The 26,720-nt window shown below is 36.3% G+C and overlaps 2 protein-coding genes across 6 annotated transcripts in view; both read right to left on the bottom strand.

Annotated features, from left to right (window-relative positions):
* arhgef12a (Rho guanine nucleotide exchange factor (GEF) 12a) overlaps positions 1–19,264 on the bottom strand; it is a 57,966-nt gene extending 38,702 nt beyond the window's left edge. For all 4 annotated transcript variants that reach the window (XM_077208477.1, XM_077208476.1, XM_077208475.1 and 1 more), the window contains exons 1-2: positions 18,583–19,264; positions 17,876–18,039 (exon numbers count right to left, since the gene is read on the bottom strand). In XM_077208477.1, coding sequence (XP_077064592.1) covers positions 17,876–17,907 — 32 coding nt within the window. In that variant the 5' untranslated portion in view covers positions 17,908–18,039; positions 18,583–19,264. The remainder of the gene's footprint in view (positions 1–17,875; positions 18,040–18,582) is intronic.
* Positions 19,265–20,341: 1,077 nt separating this feature from the next.
* tlcd5a (TLC domain containing 5a) lies at positions 20,342–26,171 on the bottom strand. Of its 2 annotated transcripts, none has more exons than XM_077208478.1 (3): positions 25,921–26,171; positions 22,605–22,815; positions 20,342–21,482 (listed from the first exon to the last, which is right to left on the bottom strand). In XM_077208478.1, exons 2-3 carry the CDS (start codon positions 22,798–22,800, stop codon positions 20,950–20,952), a joined length of 729 nt encoding a protein of 242 aa, XP_077064593.1. In that variant the 5' UTR covers positions 22,801–22,815; positions 25,921–26,171; the 3' UTR covers positions 20,342–20,949. The 2 variants fall into 2 exon arrangements, with proteins under 2 accessions (XP_077064593.1, XP_077064594.1); XM_077208479.1 differs by lacking the exon at positions 25,921–26,171 and adding an exon at positions 22,898–23,061.
* Positions 26,172–26,720: the final 549 nt, after the last annotated feature.

A 26,720-nucleotide genomic window follows, 5' to 3' on the forward strand; every position in this document is an offset into this window, starting at 1 on the left:
TAATTCTAAACATATTCGAATATTTCTAATAATTTAAAGGAAATAAAAAAAATGACTCTAAAAATGTTGCTAAAACCTTAAGATTTATTTAAATATTTATGTTATGGGTAAAAAAACACTGGGCTGACCGAGCCAGCAGATTTCTCTCTCTTTTTTTTAATACATTTTGAACCATAAAAGAAAAATATTGAAAAAAGCTTAGCAGATTCTAAATTACTGAAACTATTTAATGCGGCAACTGACATCATACACACATGGCACAGAAAGACGCGCGCCAGTATCATGTGCACAGACAGCTTGCCAGAATCGAGTTCTCTTTCACGCTTGAACGAACATGAACACACAGAATTATGCCAAAATGTTCAATAGTTTGAACTAATATGAGAATATATTAGTAATAAATAATGAGACTGGCGTAATCTCAGCTTTACGGGAAACTTTACTAGGGCTGGGTAAAAATATCGATTCATCAATGCATTGCAATTATTTGTTTCTCAATTCAATATCGATTCATCAAATCCTATGAATCGATTCAGCCCACCGGCCAGTGGCGGCGCTGTGGGCAACACTCTAGTGAGAGCGTTCAGTGATGTCCAAGACGCAAATGATGATAAGAACAACAATAATGCTGTGTCCCAATTCGCATACTATCCGTCCTAAATAGTATTCGAAAATAGGACTAGTACGTCCCAAATCGTAGTATGTTGAAATGAGTGTTCCAAAGAGACCCGGATGGTCTACTATATCCGGTCAGAATCCGAAGTGCAGATCAATGCACACTCTAACGGCTGATATTGCTCACAACCCATCGCACGTTGGACGAGGATTCGGTAAGAACTACAAACACGAGTGAAAAGTGTTAAAAAACTACAGACATGGAGGACGCGCGCGAGTCCGGCGGTTGTGTAGAGACGTTTAGATAAAGGGGTTTAAGTGATTAATTATCAGTATAACCTGACGAAAATTTATTTATTCATTGTTGGCTACGTTATATTGCATCTGCAGCAGCATTGTGAACTTTTGTAAAGATACGTTTATAGCAATTAAAATTTAAATGCAGCATTACATTCAAATTGCAAACACATGAGGAGAGTGAGAGTCTCCGCATGAAAGACCCACGACTGGCAAATGAACGAGCTACTACATTTCTCTCCGAAACGGTAAGAAATTATATTAGATTGAATGAAGGATTTTAACTGTGACGAGATGATTGACAGGGCAGTTTACGGTGATGCATGCGACAGAGCTGTCCGTTAAAGATGACGAAGTAGTATGTCCCAAAGCTTGCCTACTCTTTTGCTACACACTCAAAAGTATGTACTTTTTCTTCACAAAAAGAGTACATACTTTTAGGGCGTAGTATAAGTAGGCGAATTGGGACGCAGCATAAGTCTCCGAGTCCGGGAGTCTCCCGCATATTGATAGCGGCTCCCTGATGTCCGCAAATTAGTTCAAATCTCCCGAAATCTAGAGCTTGCGAGCACGAAGCGCATTTTTTTTTATGAGTATGCACATTTTGTGTTTCTGTTTACATTCTTTTATAACTTGAATGTATAGGAAGAAATAAATATACTTTCCATTACAGTTACATGCACTTTAGAGGTGTGTTAATAAAGCACCTGTTTGTTACAGTTGTGGTTTGTATTCAACACATGTACAATATTGTACAGTTTGTTCTGCTAAATAAACCATGACAGGAAACATGCTGGGGTCAATTTGTTCTTAAACATTGGTAATACTGCACACATTTTTTTTAAATATACTCAGGTACTTACTGTGTATTTACTAATTATTGAATCGATATCGAAGCTAATAAATCAATATCGAATCGAATCCTCAAGAATCGAAATCGAATCGAATTATGAAATTCCTAACAATACCCAGCCCTAATCTTTACTGAAAAAGATTAGATGATAAACAAAGGTTACAAAGCATAACAAAGAAAAGCTTAGAGGCAGACTGATGCTCCCAGCTCCACTTCCTTCCTCATCCACTTCCTCACCACTGCTCATGGGTAATGTAGTTCCTTTGAATTTATTGTAAAGGTTTAGAACAAAACGGTCAAACATTAAATTAAACATACTATAACATAACCATTACCCAGTATAGATCAATATCAATTACGACAAATAAATTGTAACATGTCAGTTTTGTCGAGTATCCTCATAAGAGCAGTCTTAAATAAGGTAAATAAAGTTGTAAACGTAAAGAGTTATGAGAAAATGAGACGTGTGTAAGATGCGTATCATGTGCAGCAGTGGCAGATCTTAAAGGGACAGAAGCTTAATAAGGATTTATCTAGATTTAATTTATAATTTATGCAGTGCAGACTGTTTGATAACTTTATTGAATTTCTGTATATTTCCTACCTGTTAGTCAGGTAGAAAAGGCACGGGTTAAATATGACATTTATTAAGGGTTTATGTGAGGATTGTTTTAAGTTCACTTAAATTAAAAGTTGTTATATTTTTAAGCCTAATAAATTTTTTAAAAAATTGATAGCTTTCAATTACATTTTAATGTTGAATGGCTATAATTAATGTTTAAATAAATCAATTTCATTGAGACATCAGTGTCTAGAATCAGTGATACTGACAAGTATACTTTATTTAAAAAGTATTTAAAATATACTGTCTTTCTATGTTGTTTCTGCATTAATTTGGAGATAAACTTTGAAATTATTACATTATATAAATATATATATATATATATATATATATATATATATATATATATATATATATATATATATATATATATATATATATATAATGCTGTTAAATATATATAAAAACTGGAAGATTCCTTGACCTGATTTGTATGTAGTGTTATAAGAAACTCTGCGCAAGAAATAAAATCACATGGATACACATAGTAATAGCCTTTCACTTCTCCTTAAAATGCCAAATGGGGAACTTGCCTTAACTATAAAGCACAAAACTATAAGAGACAAAACCACCCACTCCAGAGCGATGAGATCTCATTTGCAGATCTGTCAAATTTTGGCTGCTGGAGTCAGTGGAAATAAGTGAAGCGGAAGCAAAAAGAAAAATACACATTGCAGATGTCTCTTCACAGAATAACAATAAAGTCATTTAACAAATAAATCTATGGCCATAATGAACAACCAAATCCAGGGAGCATCTAAGCAAATAAGAAGAGGACAAATGCTTTGCGGATGGATAGAAGAGGTCTTTATGGCCCTAAAAGCGCACCAACTGGTTCTAACAGGAGCCCGCATTTGCTCCAAACATCAGCTGTTAAAACCCATTAAACAGTGATGACTGAGTAATGACATGATCAAACAAGAGAAGAGTATGTGTGTGTTTGTGAGCATGCACACACACAAATATAGTCAGGGTAATAATGGGAAGTGAGAGCAAAAGTGAAAAGAAATTAAATGAATAGGTAAGAGAATGTGGAAGTGTCATCTAGGGTAATGTCAGATGACATGGGTCGAGTTGGGTCTCTGAAATGACCGGCCCCTCCCCCAAGTGACATCAAAATGAGGAACGGGGGAGCTGAGCGGCAGCGGCCTGGGGAGATTTTCCTTTTCTGCTCCAATAAACTCAATCACCCGTCCTGACAGGGCTGGAGGATGTGCATTTCTTCACGCTAGATTGTCCGTTTAAATTCTTTGATATTGCAGGAGGAGGTGGGGAACCAGAGAGTAAGCCAAGTTCACAACACACTCAGTTGCCACCAAGGTCAAGAGGACAAGCTGACGCCGAAAGCCAGTCAGAACTCATAACGATCCATACCCTCCCAAAACAAAAGATAACAATCGACACAGGTCCTACTCTGTCAAAAACTAAAGATTGACAGCCTGCTAATTAGAAGAAGCTGCTAAAGAGGCTTCATGGTCTGCTACTTGGAGAGTTTCGGGCAGCCAAGTTGGCAGCGTTTATGCCAAGCACTCCAAACAAGACACTGCAGACACCATTAATAAGGATTAATTATCCCAAGCCTCGGACTGCATATCCATTCAGATTTATTATATATTAGAAATTCTTGATTCTAGCAGCAAACCTTCTGTTGGCTAGAGTATGTTAGTGGGGCAACAACAGTGATTTAATGTGTTATGCTCATGAAGAAACAGTACTGATGTGAAAAAATAAAATAAATATACTTTTAAATTAATTCATTTTGAAAATGCTTTTTTCTCAAGGCAGGGTTATGAAAACTGTACCACTAAATAAATAAATAAATAAAATAGTTCAGAACGGGCCTTGCTACAGGCAACATGTATCGCTCAATATAATATAATAAAATAAGATAAAAATAAATAAATAAATAAGATATGATAAAATATTTTCCAGTGAGGTACATTTTTCAAAAATATCAACTTTTGTATTCCACAGAAGTAAGAAAGTTATACTGTTTTGGAACAAAATGTGTGCGAGTAAATTACAGAATTGAAATTTTGGGCTGGACAATCCCTTTAATTTGTATTTAGCCTGCATTTTCCTTTAATACTCCTGAATGTCTGAAAAGAAATTTCCTATTTTAGCGCATCAGAGCCATGTTAATCCTGCAGCCAACTGTCATGCCATCCCACAGCAGTGAAGCACGCACCACACAGGATTAATATCGGCCCAGTGTGCCCGCCTTTCCACGCTGCCCCAGAAACTACATAAGATTTAAGCATCCACACAGCGTGAGGGAGAAAAGGACAGGCGAATAAATCATATCCAATCGCTTTCTGCAGAGAGGCAGTCGTCTCTCTCGCCCCACACTTTTCAGTCACAGCTTAATGCACCGGAGAAAATACAGCACAGCAGTCTGGTCTCCACTTGGCACAGAAGGCCAGGGATTGCATAAGCCAAGACTGCAAAGGGAAAATGAATATATCAGACTTAACAATATGGCAAAGGGAATAGAGATTATTAGATGTTCATTTTGAAAATGGTCAAACACCAGCAGGTTGCTTCAATATCATGCATGTGAGCAGCCACAAATCTCTTCTTGCATCAAACCATTGTGTAGACTTGCACTTTAACTACGTTTTGGTATCGGCAAGCGTTCATAAGCAGTCCCTCCCCTTCTCAGCAGCCAGGGGGCTTTTGGCTGCAGCTTCACATTTCCCATTCACTGTCGTATAGGGGAATCTATGTTCAAACAAACCCTGTGAAAGAGCTCTCCAAACTCGGCTGCCATTTGCTGTACTGCTCGGAAAAACTAATTTGACTAACTCTGTATTGACATCTGTTAAGGTAACAAAAACACTAATATAGGGTCAGTCTCCCTTTCCTGGAACATCTAAAGTATGTTGTTCTGTAAAATGCATCCATCTGATTGGCTGGCCATTTCAGATCTTTCAGGAGTTAGGGTATATAGTTTAATTACAAGTTTATATCAATCTGTCCGGAAACAAAGATTGTTTACCAGTAATCAGAATTGATTTGGCAAAGTTTACACAGTTAATATCATTGAATCTTTAAAATATATTAAATATTTTCAAGCCATAACCAAGGTAGCATATTTGCTTGTGAAATAAGTACTTTCTCAAGTATCTGTATTGTATTCCAACAATGGAAAACCATGTGAAGACTATTTTTGTACATTGGACTATTATTGTGGTAGCATTCATGTTAGTGGCACATTATGAAACTTTACAAAGGAAAAAAAAATCTTTGGTGGTTTGATGTCAGTCAGACAGCCACATCCTGTCTATATTAGCCCTTCCTAAAATACTGTGGCAATGGTAACTATATATTAATATATTAAATTATTAATATTATATGGCCATTATGATATTATAAGACAACATATTTGCAACAAAAAAGAGGCTTTTATATCATTATAGTAAAGCCATAAAGGAAACATGTAGGGCTGCAACTAACGATTATTTTGATAATCGATTAATCGGACGATTATTTTTTCGATTAATCGATTAATCGGATAGAAATTAAATTAGATTTTTTTTTATTATAACTAAATAAAACCGTAAATCAGGGTATTTATGTGTAAAAGTGTACTTTAAAAAGTGCAAAAGCCACACATTGAGTTTTACTAATATCAATATTTGCATTGTTTTTAATGATAATTGCTGATGGCAAGTTGACAAACATGATTATTGTTAAAAAAATGATATCCAACATATTATGTTTTAACAAAATTTTTGTTAAAACAAATTTACACAGACATGTTGTTCAGATGTGAATATCTGAACTAAAAACAAACTAAAAACATCTAAAATATATAATTCATTTAATTTTTATTTAAAATTAATTATATATAAGGAATATAAGGATAAAGAATATAATATATATTATATATATAATATATAAAAGAATATAATATAAGGATAAATTGATTAAATAAATATAGAAAGACTGAAAACAATTGTGTGAATGTAGAGCCGCAGTAGATCGCGTTTGAAAAACAATTAAAAATTAGTAGACAAATGCTATAAAAAGAGAACGGAATGGAGGTAACGTTACCCAGCAAGCTAACAGGCTTGAGTAAAGGACAGGAGAAATTATGCATTAGTGCACAAGCATTCGCTGAAAACCACTGAGTACAGTGACTAAAAAACAATATTTTACTGCTGCTGTTATTAACTGCCTTTGTATTTAATGCTTCACTTTGTAAACACCGTTTTAATTTAACCTATTTCTGCGGTAGCGCTATTTTAATCCATCACTTACGTTGCGAGCGAACTGATTGCACAACCTGATGCTCGAGACAAAATACAGACATCCCGGAAGTCCCGGGAGTCTCCCGCATATTGATTGCGGCTCCCTGATGCCCGCGAATTAGTTCAAACTCCCGAAATCTAGAGCTCGCAAGCAAGAGCGCGCATGTGAGACAGAAGAGACTGCTCCAAACCGTGTAGCGCACGCGCTCGGCAGAGCGCCTGAGGGAGAGAGACCTTGCGTGTGTGTGCGTACCAGTAAACGCTCCCCGTGACGTAAGCAGACCAACTAATCGATAATGACATTCGTTGACAACGATTTTCATAATCGATTATAATCGATTTTATCGATTAGTTGTTGCAGCCCTAGAAACATGTACTTTATTTAACATTCAAAGCATTATTACATTCTATTAGAAAACTGTTAAATCTCAAGTGAAACATGTGTTAGTCCATTTTGCTTATAAACCCAACCCAAAGAAGTTTGCAAGGCATGGTGGTGATGGCAAGGAGTAGCGCCGTAGAAACATACACATAAAACTAATTTAAACAATATATATTTAACTATAACCTACATAACTATAAATATAACATAAATGAAGATGAAAAGTCATTATGGAGAATTAAAGGGGTGGTTTACTGATTTTTTTCTTTGCATGACTGTGTTTATGGGGTGCAATATAACATGTCTTCGTGTTTTTTTTTTTTTTTTTAAGCCTTATTTTTCATAAATTTCACCTTTGTTGTAAGCCGCTTTCTCCTCTGTCATTTGAACGACTGGTTGACTTCCTGATTCTATGAAACCACTCCCTCAGAAACAGGCAATGGGCTCAGATTGGGCGTAGTCCGGAAACTTCAACACCCATTACCTTTACAGGCGAAAGCTGCATGTGCTCCGGTCATATGTAAGTAGTGCTGTTGCGATTACATATAATTTTTTGAACTTTATACACGTTTGTCTAATACACACAAAATAGCAAAGAACTAACTAGCAACAAACAGCGTTGGCATTGGTTTACGTTCTTGATCAAATCGAAAAATTCCTTCATAAATTATACATGGAAAATACATTTACAAAATTAGTACATAATTACGAATTCACGTCCGAAATGTTTGTACACGTTTGTCATTGACACACGAAATAGCATAACTAAGTGGCTACTAAAGCCAGCGCTGGCATTTGTTTACGTCCTTGATAAAACTAAAACATTAGGCCTATGTCTAAAATTATACATGCAAATACATTTAAAATTAAGTCTTACTTACAGGTTGTGGCCCAACAACTGCTGCCTCTGGTTTTAAAGTTGGATCTGCTTCATACTTTAGTAACAGTTTGTTGTTGAATCCGACATTGAATTTGTGGAGATTCTGGAAGCTGTCTTCCGTAAAATGCGCAGCACAGAGAGCTAAATTACGATTGTAATTTTCTGGAACATAATCAAACATAAATTGTAGCCATTGTTGACGAACCACAGCGTCCGTAGGAAGTCTGAACACAGAAGACCTGACAGCTGGGTGAAAATAACACTTTCGACGGCATGGCTACTGCTCTCCACTATAACTCTTCCTCTTCTACAAAGCAGCAGAAATATGGCCATGCCCCCTTTTTTGAATATTCCGGAGGGAGGGTTGATTATGGGTTAGTTACGTATAAAACCCGGGAAGTATCGTTGTAGTCCCATTCGAGTCGTTTTTGTAGGCATTAAACTTCCTGATTTTTAAAAGATGATATCTCTGTTTACGTTGAACTTTCAGTGCAGCAACTTTGCAGATACTCTTCATGCACCAACAGCAACATTACACACTATTTAAAAGGAAAAAAGTGAAATCGCAATCAACCACCCCTTTAAAATGGATGTTTGCACATTTGTTTTTACTGTTAAACTAATCACAATTAATCCCATAATTAATCTAATCATAGTTAACGAATATGCCAAGTTACCATGTTAACTGACAGTCCTAAAAATACTTTGAGTAAAAAAAAAAATCTATAATTTTTTGCAGATCCTCTATTCTCCAGACCCAAATTCAAAACCCTTGGTTTAAATGGGCAGTTCTTGGTCAGAATAAGTTGCAATGTGCCCCTGACTTTATGCTGACTGTTCCAAGTACAGTGTCTACTACAAAAAGTTAGCAAAAGCTGCCACAACAGCACCACTCATCTTTTTTATTTATTTTTATTTCCATGTGTCCACTCAATAATTATGTGCAAACACTATCTCCCAAAGTGACAAAATATTTGCTATATTTGCTAATATTTTTCTTGTGGGTTGTATTTGCAGTACATGATATCACTATCAAAGCAGATTATGCTAATTTGTATGCTAACAGCTCATTCAAAACAAGAACCATCCATCATCAGGCCATTCATGTCATTATTCAGCTGGGATATGATCTTTAACTGAAGACAACAACAAACAAACGTGGTTTTAAGCTAAAAAAAAAACACCTGACTTAAATTGAAAAGGTGTTGACTAATTGGGTGTTGAAAACAAATTAAAAACACCATACCTGAAACTTAGGGATAACTTGCCCATACTTATTAATAAATACTTTAATGGCCATGTGAAACACATTTCTTCCCAGTTGACGCAATATATGTTACTCTCAAAGGGACTTATTTTGTAACACAAAATGTGAATTCATGGCTATCTTCATGCCGTGAGACTGCGATTTCTGAGTTACTTCTATTCATAAACTTTCAGTTGATTTCACAGTGCGGTCTGGGCTTCACGACTGTCAACTGAGATTTTCTGCCAGAGAAACCAGAATATCTACCCCGCCTTCCTCCCAACTATGATTTTCTGCATTTTTTTTTTTGAGTTTCATTGGGCAAAACTGGTATACTTGTCCAAATCCGACTTCAAGTACTCAAACATCTTTGTCAATCTGCAAACTTCAGGATTTCCATGCAATCCATCAAGACTAAAAAAAACCAATTCCCTCATTTCAGCTCAGAAGGGTGTAAGACAAGGCAGCACAGCCAAAATCACAATGAGCACTTTGACAAGACAGATGACTCACCTGCAGCTAAGCTTACTTGCTCATATTTACGTCTGACAACGGAGTAACTAGGTGTGTTTCTGAGACTTTCAGCTCCTTCACCCAAGGTAAAGGTGAGTATAGGTGTGGCCCCATGTTGTAGTGAAAGGCCCATTTGTCTGGAGCTGGAGGGGGCAGGGGAGAACAGAGGGGAAAGGGGGAAGAACGGGGGTGTCAGACAATGTTGTGACTCAGCAGGGGCTGGTGATCTGTACTGAGACAGATCTGGTTCAGAAAGAGCACCGGAGAGGAGGAGGAGTTGCTGTTGTGTGCATGCCAAAGTGGCAGCAGGGTGCGAGGCCGGCCCACTCCACTCTTCATTTACACTCCAGTGAGAGCGTCTGTCAGCCACTCAGGCCACAAGAATGAACACACAACAATATTGTGCTCAAAACATCAACATAAAACCTGACCGTGAATCAATGTATTGCAGAAAGCAGAAAGAACTGGGCGTGTGTCAGGAGAACACAACCCTTGTGTTGACACTATGATCTAAACCTAGAGTCGGCCAACCGGTTCTGTGCTTAGAAATAATGGACTGAAAATCTGAGATTAAAGGGAGCCCAGTAATGTCTATATATATATATATATATATATATATATATATATATATATATATATATACATATACACACGCACACTGTATATATATATACGATCTTATAACAAACAATCACGATCTGAATCATGATCTTCCCAATTTTCAGATGTACTATTGAGAATATCCAGACTGGAAAAAGCTTATGGACTTATCTGCATAATTTACAACACAATATTGCATTAAACAATCAGTTGTAAAATAGTCATTATGTAAATACTCACCAAGATGGACATTTTGACATATTTTTGTGTACATTTGACTGTCTGAAACCCCATGTATACATTGACGTTAAGTTTAGGCTTTTAAGGAGGCGCGAAAGCACACTAAAAAGCCTAATATATATATATATACTTTATATTTCCAGGTTATTTAGGTTTTTAACAGTAGTTTACAGGTACAAAATTGACTAAAGTAATCAAATATAAAACAACATTGCATATAATCTTCACTGTATAAATTAAATAAAGATTAATCATTATTAAAGTTACAAAAGCTATCCAGTCAAGAGCAGTGAGTGATTTCCTTATCTTTTGTTGTTTCATTAACATTAACAAATCAAGATAGCTGGAATATTAGGCTGCTGTCACTTTAAGACGTAATGCTTGAATCCTGTACACTAATACTGATACACAAGCGTTGTCTTTCTCAACTGTTCACTTAAGATATAACCCTACTATGTTTGCTAGGATACTCGCCAAGATGGGCATGTTGACAATTTTTGTGTGAATTTGTTCGTTCAGGCAACAGGCAACACTTGAAAGAGAACTCAATATTTGCGCGTTTGTTTAGGATAAGTGCACACACAAATCTTCTCACAGCGCGCGCACTAGTTCTCTTTCGTGTCTCCTGGCGCTTGAATGTTCAATTGGGCAGGCTTAAAGGATTACTTCACCCAAAAATGGAAATTCGGTTTGAGGTTTGGTCTTGCACGTCAAGCAGGTTCGGTTGAGCTTCTGTTTATGCTCGCTGATCAATGTTTAAATTTAAATAAAAGCCTGAATTAAAAAGTTGCTTTCAAACACTCCTGTGCGTATCTGTGTAAGCGCTCTTTCAAAGATTTCTATTTACAGCTTGTTTTTGAAGTGTTGATCATTAGCCAATCACAGACATATTTTAGCGTGTGAACAGAAGTGATCAAGTTAATCAGAATCCGCTAAACAGCGCTGTGCTGATTTTTGTGCTGCTCAGTACATAGCAACAGACGGGACAAAACAATATGATACTGTATACAAAATAGATGTGCATTAAGTCTCATAGTGTATGCAAACTAATAGACCTACCACTTGTTTTATGTAATGTGTACAGGTATGTGTTTTTCTGTCTAATTTAGTTAATGATTCAGACTTAAGAGGTCTGTGCTCAATTAGTCTGATTGGTTCCTCTTGTTCATTAAAAAGAACCACCCCAATTGAGAGGTTTATTAGGAAATTGAACAGCATGTTCTGTTGTATGATACAACTGTAAGCACAATACAACTGAAAACTGGGCTGATTGTTTATTGTCCAAAGATAATTTTGCAATGCCCAAGTCTTTCTTTCTCTCCATGCAAAAATCAGATATTCACAGCTCTACAGCTACAGTCATAACGAGCATAACACGCATTTAATTTCAGAATGTATTAATGATGGCACAGTTTAAAATATTAGACTGTCAAAATATCATTAGTGAAGCAATGCATCACAGCTCAGCAGCACGGCTATTTAAAGCAACTTGATATTAAGCTGCTCTCTGCTTATCATTAATGAACAGGAAACACGTTTCAACGATAATCCCTCCGAGTGTGAAAAAGAGGAACAAAACTTATTCTGTCACAAGTTTTCAGCAGTGTTTAATTCAATATAATCATTTGCAATGACTTTAGTGGCTGGAGACTGTAAAAAAATTATTATATATATAAAAATTATATATTTTTTTCTTTTGTTTTTCATCCAAAAATGTAATCAACTAGGGCTGGGCGATATGACCAAAATCTCATATCACGATATAAGTCATCTCATATCCCGAAAACGATATTCATCACGATATAGTACCTTTTCTGTAAATTCAATCAATTAATAGTTTATATACATTTACCACATGGTAAATGCTTTCTTTTAGTATACATCAATTAAACGAATAGTTGATATATTGAGTATATACTCAAAAATAAAAAACGAAAACAAACGAACGAAATTTTGACAGGAACATAACCAGAAACGGAAACAAAATCAAATTTAATCGCTCTGAACAGACATGCTTATTTGAAATGGCCATTAACAACTTTATTTTATCATTTTGTTAAATATTTTAATTTGCCAGTCAACCAATTACGAATTCAAATAGTACAGACTGTGCAAATGTTATATTGACGTATAGCCTATCCAACGTGAGTGAAATGCCTGCGCTCAGCTGTCAATCATCATAGGTTAGTCGCAATGGCAATGCGCTGGCGTTAGTTTTCCCAAGGATACACTGTAAATGTCACCAACTGTCAAACAATTAGGCCTGCATTTCAGTGAAAATGAATAGCAGGTAATATGTTGTTTTTTGAAACCAGCGAAAATTGCAGGATAGTATTCAACATGGATTCACACAACGTCAAATCACGCACTTAAAGCGCTTCTGTGAACAGAGAAAACAGAATAAAACTAAATATAGGCTATAAAACTAATATTTAGGCCTATGCGCGAAATATAGGCTATTTCCCTTAAATAATTACAGATTAACAAATCGAAAGAATTTTTTTTTTGCTGACGGTTCATGTGACGGGGTCCAAAGTTCACAAAAAGGAGACGACAGAAAACGGCATCATGCTTGTTTTCTGCATTTTACAAAAGCTTTACAGTTTTGAATCATTTCTTGCTTCTATCCATATCACCATAAATTACGCAGTAACAGGTTCTTCAGAAGGACAAAAATTCGTGTGATCGCGCCGACGCCTCAAGCCCAATTTATACTTCTGCGTCGAACTCACGCCGTAGCTACGTCGTAGGCTTTGTGTAGTGCGCGTACCCTTCTGCGTACCCTGACGTGCACCTCTCCAAAAATGTAACAACGCGTTAATTCTACACGGACGCAAGCTCTGTGATTGGTCTGCTAGAACCCCTCCCTCAGGTGTCACATGCTCCCTGTGCATGTGCAATTGCGAGTCAACGCGGACAACGACGCAGAAGTATAAATGAAAACCAACCTGTAGTGTATAGCGTAGAGGCTCCGGCGTAGGTCCAACGCAGAAGTATAAATCAGCATTCACGCAAACACGTTCTAGCATTGCTAACTTGACATCGCAGCATGTTCATTATCAAAATAAAATAGTCAAAACTATGTTTATATTGGGACATATGTTTATATTGGAACAATAACATAACATATTCAAACATAATAACATATTGGAACATATGTTCCAAAAATATATAATTATAACCAAACCATGTTCATGCTAAACCCTCGTTTAGCAACGAGCTCCTTGGTTTGTTCTGGCTGGTCCTTCTCCTGCTTGGAGCCACCCAGTTCTGTCACACCTTCACTCTCCGTGTTTTTTCTGCCTGCATCCCCATGGCAGCGTGTAAGTTTGCAGTCATCCAAATGATGAAAAAGTTTTGCCGTGAACAATATTTTTTGCGACACCACGATATAAACGATAGAGCATAATGTGAAACGATAGACTTTTTATATCGTCCATCCGATATATATCGTCATTTCGCAAAGCCCTATAATTAACCTGATTTAATAATATACATTATCATTGCCATCTATATTATATGATGTGAAATATCACATTTTAACCTATTATAAAATGTTTTCAAGATTGCCATTCCAAATGAATGAATGCTAATAATTTCATTTTTGTTGCTGTTTTTTTACATTAAACAAAAACTTGAGGGCACGTACCTTCAATGTGCTGTAAAGCTTTACTATGACAAGCTGATTTACAATAAACTGATGCTTCAATTCTAAATGCTATACGAGACAATGTCTAGTTAAAACAATCGGTTCACAGACTTTTAAAGCTGTTAACCAATCGGCTTACAGGATATCCTGTTGTGGCTTACATGTCATTCTGCAGTGTGAAAGCGAATGATGTCAAGACACAAAGAAATATCAAATGACTTTGAACTGGCATAACCTCAGGATTAAAACACAACAGAACAAGGCTGAAGGTAACAGAAGATGGATAGACCACTTGGGTGTTTGCAAACAGCTATGACATGTTTTGTGGGCGGAGCCTACTTGGTGGCAGAAAGTGACAGTTCTGAAGTTGCAGTCTATGGAAGCCACAGAACAAAAATATAAAAAAGAATCTCAGAGAAATCAGAATTGCGAGATATAAACGAGATATTCTGATTGTGATATAAACTTGCAACTGCGAGTTATAGTGAGAATAAAGTGTGACAGGTTTAAATATTATTTCATAATGTAACTGTAAGGCTAATACATTGGGCCTACGTCCCGTATGACCTGCATATGTGAATATTATATAGATCAATTGTTTACATACAATTTTTTTCTCAGAATTGTGATATAAACTTGCAATTGCGAGTTATAGTGAGAATAAAAAGTGTCACAGGTTTAAATATTATTTCATAATGTAACTGTAGGGCTAATACATTAGGCCTTTGTTCCGTATGACCTGCATATGTGAATATTATATAGATCTATTGTTTATATACAATTTTTATAGTAGAGTAATTGGCGCAGGTTTAATAATCAGCCCGTTCGTTTAATGGACTGCAATCATAAATGTCTGCGTTTAGCTTGACAATGGTATTCTGTAAAAATGAAGACCATCTTTTTTTTACATTCTGAAAGGCACAAGAGGACATTTTTCCTCTTATTCTGTGGATCTCGACTGTTTCCCTCCACTTGTTACCACTGTTTTTCTGCCACTACAAAGACGTCTGCTTCCAAATGGTCTATTAGCCACATACTTTGTGCTGTACAATGAATCCCCTGCAGTGATAACAGATGAGAGGAAAACCAATCATCTTCAATCCTGATATTTGTACTCTACTAGATGGAAAGGTATATCAACAAAACCATACAAGCGAGCCTCTCCCTCAGAGTTAACTTCTATCACTCATGTTTCAATCCCTGCAACACTGAAAGCACGATCTGTCATCATGGAGATGACCAGACAGACAACCAGTCTGCTGTTCCACGGTGACGTCAGTGGCAAAGACCTGTGAGAGCTGCTCGAATGGCCAAGTTTACCATTAGAAAACACTCTCTGACTGACTTTTTTCAGCCATCATGAGTGAATAGTATGTGAGTACTGGACAAATAGAGGTTATTGATACATTTATTGAACTTTCCCATGGCTTGGTTTCCACTAAACACTTGAATACAATTCACAAAAGCCTGAATATAATCAATAGCAAATAACAGTTTGATGAAGTTAGACAAGACTTCTTCCTTGATTCGTGTAATGGTCTAAAAAGCAATAATCAAGTAGCGCATAGCGCTTAGAGTTTGAACCAGTTGTGAGTTTTGCAGTAAAGAAATGATCGAAGGAAATATAATACAATGTTACAATGGGTTTCTCTTGAACTTCTTGTCTATATGAAATTATCAACCCTGCCACTAACTGAAAATGTTTTCGGGTTATTGTTGAATGGCCATTTGGCCTCTAATATGAGATCAGAGACAGTTTGGATCACATTTGAGATATGAATCTCAAAATAAGCTGTCAGCAACAACAATACAGGATTAAACCAGACAAAACCAAACAGAAGCATGTTATTGGTTGATGGACAATTCAAGATGGAAGCATAGCTCACACAAGAATACGAACTTTGAAGTCAACAATGACAGTACAATCAAACACTCAAACTTAAATTTTTTTTATCAAAATTTAATTTTAAATCAAATTAAATTTAAATCAAAACAAATATTTTTTTTACAAATTACAGATAAAAAATACAGAAAATTACTATAACTTAAAATAAAATTAAAATGAAAGCCAAAAATATAAAACCAATAGGCAATTCAAAATATTAAAGTTAATATCAATAATTGTATATAAATAATACTAAAATAACACAGGTCATGTTATGTGTAGTTTTCTACTATATAGTATGCAAACAGCAGTACCTCAACCGAATAATATGTCCGAATATGAAGTATTAATTCACAAAACAGTAGGTGGAAAAACACAGAACTATTGTATCTGCTGAGATTCAAAAGTCTTCAACCAGTGGAAACTTGTCAAAAACGTTGACACTCAGAGAACCGTAAGCTACAATAAATGGCTCTTTTCAAGTGCTATACCAAGAAAGTTGCACGTCAACATGGCAGATGCAACATGTCCGTGAAAGTATAGACACCAGCAAACCTAATATGTTTGAGTGAATCCAAATTCTCATATATTCATTGACTTGCCAATGGAAACTGACTTCTCAAAATTGGAATAAAGCACAAACCTTGTCAAGAAACAGCTTGACGACCTACATTACATACATAAATACAAGACTAAACACAATAAAAGCTCAATGCTGACCAACACAGTTCATTATTCAGAGATTTCATAAAAACATAAAGGTGTCCACTTAAAGCTACAATATGTCATTTTTTTCGCCGCTAGGGGTCGCTAACCTCTTACAATAACAAAGGTGTAGGTTGATGACGCAGTGATAAGCAGAATGATGGGACTCGCTGTCATGCTGATGGATCTAATAATGTTTATGGATGAGTGAAAAAATGCATGTTTTTTAACATGACTGTGGTATGAAGCAGGTCGCGATTGCTATTGAGAGACAGATATCAGCGCAACACGCGAGTCCTGCAGATATAAAGGAAAAAGGACATTTAATTCTACCGAACTACCCACAAGTGCTGAATTAATACTCACACAGGTCAGTTTATTTGACTAATTAACCGCATCGCTTTTTCATTTGGTCTAACGTTACACTATCATACTAAACAGCATTCGAGTATGTTGAAAGTTATAATGTTGAAAGTTATAAAAGTTATAATAGTTTGTTTGCTATATGAGACTAGCAGTAAGTTAGATCAACATTAGAATAACAAACTAATCATATTCTAACATTTCATATTGTTGAGCTATATAACATTGATTTGTTTTATGTACATTTGCTCACCTGTCTAATAAAGTACATGCAAGAGTGGTGTCCCTGTCAAGTCCAAGTTAGTCACGGACGTGGAGCTCTCGGCAACTCGAAAACGCCACGCTGATATTGATCCTTGTTTTATTTCTCCTTTTGTCCCAAAGTCTGTTTGCCACGGTCCATTATGTTTAAACGAAACAACAACAGCGTGCCGCTAGACGTTACGCACTACGCAGTTATCCACGTCTGTCGCCATGGTTACTATGGCAGTACAAGCGGATATTACGTCATTGACAGGCGACAAGTGAAGGGGGACGGGCACTTTTTTTTTTGTGAATTATGTGAAATTGTGAATTTCTCTGAATTTACAAATTCTTGGAAACATGTAGGATAATGGAAGTACACAATTGAAAGAAATAAACAACACTGTGCAAGTGGTTTTTGGATATTTTGATACTAAATTCTTACATATTGTACCTTTAAGTATATGGTAGGATCAGACCAGAAGCAAGTCTGTCCACTCCACATAACTCGAAAATAACTCATACATACCTGTCAGTAACTGTGGACCGTGTGTCACTCATTGGGCTTTTGTTTTTAGCTGTTATTCGTCCTATATCCTATAGTCATTTTCAGATGCATCAGGAGAAGCATCGGTTTCTGATGTTGCATGAGGCTGTTGCATCCGTATTCTGTTGTGTTGATCAGGAGGTTCTCTAATTAGAAAAAACAGAAAATGTATTATAAAAGATTCCATGCAGTTCACCAAAACCACAATTCAATCCAAATGATTCCAGACAATCATATAAAACACACCCAAAAGTCCATTCACTTATGACATTATATGATAGACAACATAAAATCATGTAATACGTTTTAAAAACTTTAAAGGTAAAAAATCAGCACATAAAGCACTTATGCATGATATTTCCCAACACCGAATAACTCAAATTATTTGTAACGTTAACTCAGTAACTCAAATAACATTTGGTTCATCCAGAGGTGGTGCTGTTTACAAATAAACAAAGGGTTTATAAAAACAACAATATTAACTTTAAAGTTACATCTCATATACTTGAAATTAATATAAATAAAACATACAAAATATGTTTTATATATACAAAACGTATTATCTTGTTAGGTTTAACAGTAGGCTATAGCAAGTCAGGAGGCTTGTACAGATCAGCTTAATAATTTAACCAAAATAACTCTCAGAATTGGTGATTTTTCGTTATTGTTCAGCTATATGCTAAATTTACCTTCGTATTCAGCAGCAGCTCCCAGGAGAAGTCGAAACACTTCACTTGAAGTTGCGCTGCTTTGGAAATTAAAACACTTTGGAGTTTCCTAATGCTGAATGTGTGTGTATGTCTGTCCACAGCCAACACAACAGCAGTTTGCTACTCGTACTGCAAAACGAGACTGCAGACAAGGCCTTTGCTATGCTAAAGCTAACAGCAGCCTAATAACGTCCACTCCAAAACTGAGACGCGCTATTTTCCCAACAACAATAACAAACAGCCGCGGGGCATCCACACCGATCCCACAGTCATCCAGACAGGGAAAAATGCACGCGCTCATACACGTGTCACTCGTGGAGAGTTTCTATGGAGCGGCGACGAAATCACTTCAGCATCAAAATAAACAAAACCACTCGATAAAGTTCGCATGGGTATCCCCGCATGCTTTTAGAAATTATACCGAGCTCGTATAAAAGCAATGGTCCACGTTAAAAATCAGTTAGAGGTTGAAGGTTCCGATCCATCAAACTGGGGAAAGTTGAGATGTGCTGCTGCCGTGTCTCCCGAGGGGCTGTGTCTCAAACCCTAGTAAGAGTGAGCCTGCATGGACAGCATTTTCGATTCAACCGAGCTCGCGCGCGCTCACTCTGCTAAGCTGAGTCGGAACGTACACAAAAATGTTGTACAAGTAGTCAGGCTCACTAGAATTTGAGAAACAGTCAGTGTTATGAGAGTGATGATGATTCAAAGTTGCTTCTTCGCGTAATTCAATCAAACTCTAATTAAATAGTTAAAAAGAAGATAGTCTGTGACAGATAAATTATTTAATGTAGTTTTAGATGGCTTTGAGTGTAGACGTGTTTATATTTTGTTCATAAAGACACTTAAAACGTAGGCTACATATTTTGAATGGAACATTTGTCTGAGACTCGGACAAGGCGTTCACTTTTCGTCCATTTTCCGTGATATTATGGGTTTTTAGGAAATGTCTTGAATTTTAAGATTTACTGCTGGCTAAATTAGTTTATTATTCCGTTGGAAAATGTGAGCCAGTCACTGGTTAAATTAAATTAACTTCAAGCTCAAGAGAGCGGAATTCTTCAACTATTATGTTATTTTGCCACATTGTGGACGTTCGCAAAATTGCAACGCGTCATGGACGCTTTACTTAGGCCTACTTTGGCCTTTAGGTCCGAGTTGGACCTTTTACATGCATTATGGAATTTGTTTAGTAATTACTCTATGTAAGATATAATAATAATTAATAATATAATAATAAGACACTGTTTAAAATACGAGTAAATGTATTTATTTCCCCCAAAAAATTAAGTCATGAATCCCAAAATGATTTCTTAGAGTTACTAAGATTTCTACCTAAACAATACAAAAATCACTTTAATAAAAAGGTAGACATTTTTTTCATTTTAAAATCTCTAGGCAGTGAAACCACTTACGTTTTTTGTTTTTAAACCCCATAAATATATTAATGATTTTAAAATGAGAATTAATGAATTTCTGTATGGCCTCTTAATGTATTTTTCAAGTTAGTTAAGAAGGCTAGTAGATCTGCACAAAAAGAAATGTCTTGTCGGTCAGAATTACGATTCTTGCCACTAAGGTCTATTAGTTACAGTGCTAAAACTATCCACCAATCTGAACTTCTGTATCTATGAAACAATTACACACGATTACAACGCAGTGTGAATGTAGCCTTAGTTATGATGTTCAATCTGACATGTGGAATGAGACAACACCCAAAATACATAACTAAAACTGATTTGTGGCAAAGATGATGATGATGTTTATTGATTTGATCAACGGTGTAATTAATTCACCATACGTCATCACTCAACTTCACAATTTGAAAATGGTTACATTTCAATAACAAGACTTTTTGGATTTACTATACATTCGAGTCATTAATCACACACAAAGCATTCAGTAATCTTCCAGAAACATTTAGTAGAGTTTCATGATCATTTCTGAACATTGCACAACACGTACTAAAAGTTTAATGGGAAAGAATGTAGATAACTAATTAAAATGTATCACAAGTAGTTCCTAATTACAAAAATATCAAATATTTCCAGTACTTAACAGTTTAAACACTTAATTCCTTATGAGTACAAATATATCACATTAGATTTGATTGTAAGAATTTTGTGTTAATCATAATGGCAAATAAAAAACTTTTAAGGGTTCTGATACAGCATGGGTTTTCCCATGTGTATATTACCAGCCAGAAGTGAACTTTAATGGCTGACATCCTTTTTAAAAAATATGTAAACATCTATTAGCGGCAGAGATTTATTAGCTGTAACACTGATTCTCATTCTTCTCTCCAGTGTTAGAAACGAGAGGACAATCTTCTGGCTGCTAGATCTTTCAGTCTCTCTTCACGTCCTTCCCGTTGACCTCTGCCATCCTGTGACGATTCATCCAGTGCTGGTATTTGACCAGGGATTTGCGGTACGCGAAAGGCCCGATGTCAGCCATGAACACCCAGGACAGCGCATACATGGCCACGCCGCCACACTTAATGATGAACTTGGGTTTCGGAGAGATCAGCTCACAGTACAGCATGTTGCCGCCGACGAAAATGCGCATGAATACAAACAGCAGAACGAACAGAACGTCCACCACGTCTCCCAGTAAGCTGTTGTAGCGGCCAGAGTGTTTCAAGAACCAACGCGTCTGGAGGAGGGGGTTCGTGATCTCGCTGCCAAACAGCACGGCACAAGACTCGATGCCCGACTCCCCCAGCCAGAGAGTGAGCAGAATACCCAGGATGCTCATGGTGTGGTGAGCGAGCATCACCAGGCCCTCAGTGCGGAAGTACACACACCAGGCCATGTCAAAGATAAAGTAGCCCAGACTGACCACCATAGCGGTGATCTGCAGAGCGGTGTTCTTTGTACCTGCAAATAATATATAGAGAATTTGCCATGAAAAAAAGACAATACGGCAATGCTAATAAAAACATAATATATTAGGGGTGTACAATATGTTTTTTCTATACTAATATCGTAATTGTTGTTTTAACAATGTGCGAGCTAACATTTTCGAGTATTTCACTTCAATCAAACCAATACAAGCCGAATATCAGCTCGACTGCAAATGTGATATTGAATTTATTTAATAATTCAATAAACAAAATGCTAATATTAAGTTAGTCACAGTTTATACACAATATTGTCTGTTTTTGTTCTAATTCACCAACGAAAATAGTTTCAAACAAACCACAGCAGAATTGCTGCGCATCTCCGAGCTATTTTGTTACTGAATCTGTTACTGTTTTTGAACAAATCGGTTGAGTAAATGATTCAATGAGCCACTCACTAACAGTTACTTGCTTTGTTTTGTAATGAATCAGTCATTTGAATGAATCGGTTGACTGAATGATTCAATGGCTCACTCATTAAGAATGAATATACCTACTTCCCTAGTCGAAAAACAGTATGTGAAAAGAGTAGCATGTCCAAATTCAACAGTAGGTGCAAAGTAACTGGATGACTGACATTATTTTTTTTTTTAAATAAAGTATTCTTCAATCCAAATAACTTCCCCTCCCTTCTCTGATGATGTGTTTACTGGCGTGAGGGCGGGACAACCTGTCACTCACATCAGATCAACCAATAGCAAACCACAACCATCCAATCAATTCCCCATGGACAAATTAAGTCCCGCCCTACATTTTTTCTTGTTCGATAAGCTGTTTCACTCATATATACATCACAATAGGGAAGAAGAAAAGATCTTCGCTACTTCCGTTTAATGCCGACTTTAATGGTTGAAAAGTAAGTTCTTCATCAAATTCTGTATCTATTTAGTATGCGATTTCAAACGCAGCGAGTGACTTGGAGCACCTATTGATGGTTTTAGTGTCATACTAAGTATAATAGTTTTTTTAACCATATATTTTAATATTCAAAATTATTTATACAATTGTGATTGCAGTATAAATGCATTTATGCCACCTCTGAGCTGCATTAAACAGCCGCACACCCCTATTAAATATATGAACATTTGGTACATCTTGCCTGGGTTGGTGAAAGGCCACGGTCCATCTATGTATCCAATGTAAGCAGTTATACAGACTGCAAGGATGCCATGGAATAGTGTAACTAGCCGACAGTTCCATTCATAGCCGCAAGTGCCATTTGCATAGCACAGCAAAGCATAAAGAGCAATCCACCCAGCTAAGCACACTCCGACTGCCAGCATCAACGGCGACATCTTTATTCTGTGAACCTAATCAAATACAATGAGCTGTCACATTCAGAAAACACTTTATCATGTTACATTGGATGCAAGCATTCATGAAAGTACTTACTTGAAGCACCACAACGCTTAAGTGACTGTATAAAAATGGCACTTTTCCTTTGATTCTGATGTAGAATAAGCGCTAAAACCACTCGAGTATGTCTGAAGGGGTATCAGTGGATTTCACATAAACAGTTGAGAAATGCTAGAGTCTGGCTTGTATCTGGGTGTGTCAAAACTAGACCAAAAGTAACTGTGGCAACCTTATCCACAGCTCTTTATCCAAATGTTGTCCAAACCTCGGATGGGAAGCAGTTGAACTATGTCAATATTAAGTTATTTTATCAGGATATTGATATGTATGTATAGGTTTGAGAAATGAGAAAGGGTTCTTAAGCCCCGTTCGCACCAAGAATGGTAACTATAAAGATAACTACAACAATAACTATGTTAGCATCCACACCAATGCACGATAACGTTCCGTTTCATCTAAGTGAACTGCAGTTTTGTCGTCTGCCACTTTAAAGTCTCAAGCTCTTTAAAGCAGGATGGATTCTGATTGGCAGTCAATGCTTTATCGTTCATCAGCTGGAAAAAAAATATATATTCTGAAAGTGATTCCAATGATATCGTTTTTCTATGCTGAAATCGTTATTTGTGGTGTGAATATTTAGAACAATTTATATATTTAGAACAATTTTTAGAAATTGTTATAGTTATCATCATTGATGTGAACGGGCCGTTATTCTTATTCATAACAATAAAATATTTTTTATTAAAAATAAATGTATAAATTGCTCCTTTTCATTTTACCATATTAGCTGGTTGCTTTTAGTGAATCAAAAACATAAAACTAGATCAGTCAAATTAAAAGAAGTAATGAAATATGTGGTTAACACTTTATTTTAATGTGCCCTTGTTACACGTTACATGTATTTTACTATAGTAATAACTATTTGGCATAATTACACGCAACCTACCCTAACCCTATTGTAAGTACATGTAGTTAATTGTTATAATTACTCAGTACTTAAATGTATAATTACACTGTAATAGGGACACATTCAAATAAAGCGTTACCAATTTTGTGTTTATTATTTTTTATATGATAATTAGGAATAATTATTACATTGCATTAATACCGCTTCTAAATAAAAAAGTAAAATAAGATGTATTTCTGATTTCTTGTAGGGGGAGACGATGGATGGTACTAACAGTTTTTGTTTGAGCATCAGTAACAGGTTGTGGTTGTTGTTTGTGCTAGATCTTTCAAAATTTGATACATGGAAGCCACATTTGTCTACTACAAATAAAACTCACTTGGACGTGTACTACACAATCACAGATTATGTGAGTTAATGTCAAACACAAAGAGTTCCATTGTTACAACCTTCCCCAGTACTGGAGTGATTTGGCTGGGAATAGATGTAACAATGAGATGATTTGCTGAAATAGTATGCACATAATCTAAATCAATGCAAGAATGTTATTGAAGAACAAAGAATAATCACTTTTGAATAAGTTGGAATACAAAAAACATATTGTGTTTCTTTTGGACTTTAAATTTAGCACAAAAACAACTGCTGTGGTGTGTTCGTGTCTGTACTGAATTCCTTTCACATTCAGTCACTGGCTATGTTGCCATCCACTTTTGCGATATCACATAAAAACTGCTGGATTGAAATGCCAAGATGAGCATAAATTCTAAAAATGTGCACAAAAAGACATGCGCTCAATTAAGGCGGATAATGTTTAATCTGATAATCTGATAAGAAGACATGCGCATAAACTACAAAGAAAACATATTTACCACATAAATCTTTTGATGCACAACAAAAAAACTCACGTGAATTTGCCTTAATAGAGGATGTGATTGATACCTGGACTCCTGATGGATTGATACCTGATGGATACTTGGATTAATCGTAAGCGGTTGTAACATTTTAAATGAACTGTTACAACTATCCCCACCCCAAACAGCCATTACTAAGCTTTTGCATGAACACAAAACATCAAATTAAACTAGAGAAATGGCTAATTTCATAAAGGTTACATAAAGGTTATGTAACATAAAGGTTATGTAAGTTCAATAATTGTATCTATAATACAATGGTTGCAAGGCTAGGCTAAGGCTACATTTTATTTTTTACTTTCCTTCCTGAAAATCTGTTGTTGTTTTTTTAAATAAAATCTACAGTGTTGCTCACAGTCACATGCCACTTCTCCTGTGAGCTCGAAAGCTGACGTGAGTGTATGATATATTGATGTCATCACCACAGATCTTTGTCAAACTGACAGTGTTCTTCTGACCCTATGTAACAACACTACCCATCTATTGTGTCTCCCCTATCTGTTGTGTGTTGAAATATAAAATTATCTGACCATTTAGCAACAAACTTTTCTTATTTCCAAATGTTTTCCTCAAACGTATTAGAAGAATCGTTAACAGAATAGTTAAATTCCTTACTATTCCCATCCCTAGAGTTATCGAACCAAAAAGTCCGTCCAATAAATAGAAATTTTCAATGTAATTGCACTTTTCAAATGTAAAATAAATGAATGAATTAATAAATAAAGCTCATAAATATAAGAGTAAATTGGAATAATCATCACAGAGAGATCTTAATGGACATAATTTACACACCCTCAAGTTGTTGTCACCCAAACCTGTATGTATGTCTTTGTGCTGAACACAAATTAAGATATTTTGAAGAACGTTTGTAACCAAACAGTTGTTGGGCCCTATTGACATCCATAGTATTTTTTCCCCATACTATGGAAGTCAATGGTGCCCCACAACTGGTTCCCCATATTCTTCAAAATATCTTCTTTTGTTTTCAGCAGAAGAAAGAAACTCATACAGGTTTGGAACAACTTGAGGGCGAGTAAATGATGACAGCATTTTCATTTATGAGTGAACTATCCCTTTAAGATTCCTTGCTCGCAATACTGATGGACTCAGTCTTAAAATAATCTTCTGAGCTGTGGGTTGGATGAGGTTAATTAAATTAAGAGCAGGTTAAACGTGTAGCCATGAAATTAAATCTGTTCTTAAAACAGGAAAAAGGTAAAACAACCTCTTAATATAGTCACCTCAATAGCAAGTTCATTGACAGGCCGGACAGTTATTGAGTGCTCAGCAAGGATGCTGTCTTCCTCCGTGCCTCCCGCTTCAGCATCACGTACAGAAGAGAAGCAGCGGATCCGACACGAGGCATTGAGGGATCTCAGTGTTCAGCTCCGGCATCGTCTTCGTGGAGATGGTACGCAGATCACCACACAAACAAAAGGCACATTTCAGCCACCCAGTCGCTCAGCGACTGGACAACAGCGAGGATGACAACAAAGAGTAAGGCACATCCCTACAGCAGGGCGACCTCTGTTGGTATGGAACGCGAAAGAGAGAAAAGCGTCCCTCACAACCACAGCCGTTGTCGACGGAAACCTTGTTTTTAGTCAACATTGCACACTAGATGACTACGAAATAATAGTGTTTTGTGCCGAGGAAGGGGGAAAAACTGAAAGAAACTTCACTTCTGTCAGTAGTGCCCAACAACCAGAATTGGCCAAAACGCCGTCATGTACAGCAGAGGCCGTTGAAAAACAGCATTGGATTTGATTCAAACTGTGTGCTGCTGGCCTCTGCTTATACCAAAATCCAGTTTGGTTATTATAAAATAATAACAATGACTCTAGTGGAACATAGAACTGTTTTGGCGGTAACTACATGGTTACTTTGAGCTTAAAGGGATAGTTCATCCAAAAATAAATTGCTGTCATTATTTACTCACCCTCAAGCTTTTCTAAACCTGCATTAAGGTCGTTTCTTGTGTTTAACATAAAGGAAAATATTTAGAAAAATGTTGGTAACCAAACAGTTTGCGGGACCCCAA

The sequence above is a fragment of the Siphateles boraxobius genome, unplaced genomic scaffold (assembly GCF_051911475.1).
Source record: "Siphateles boraxobius isolate OS27281-9 unplaced genomic scaffold, OSU_SipBor_1 6, whole genome shotgun sequence".
In the NCBI taxonomy this organism is placed as follows: domain Eukaryota; kingdom Metazoa; phylum Chordata; class Actinopteri; order Cypriniformes; family Leuciscidae; genus Siphateles; species Siphateles boraxobius.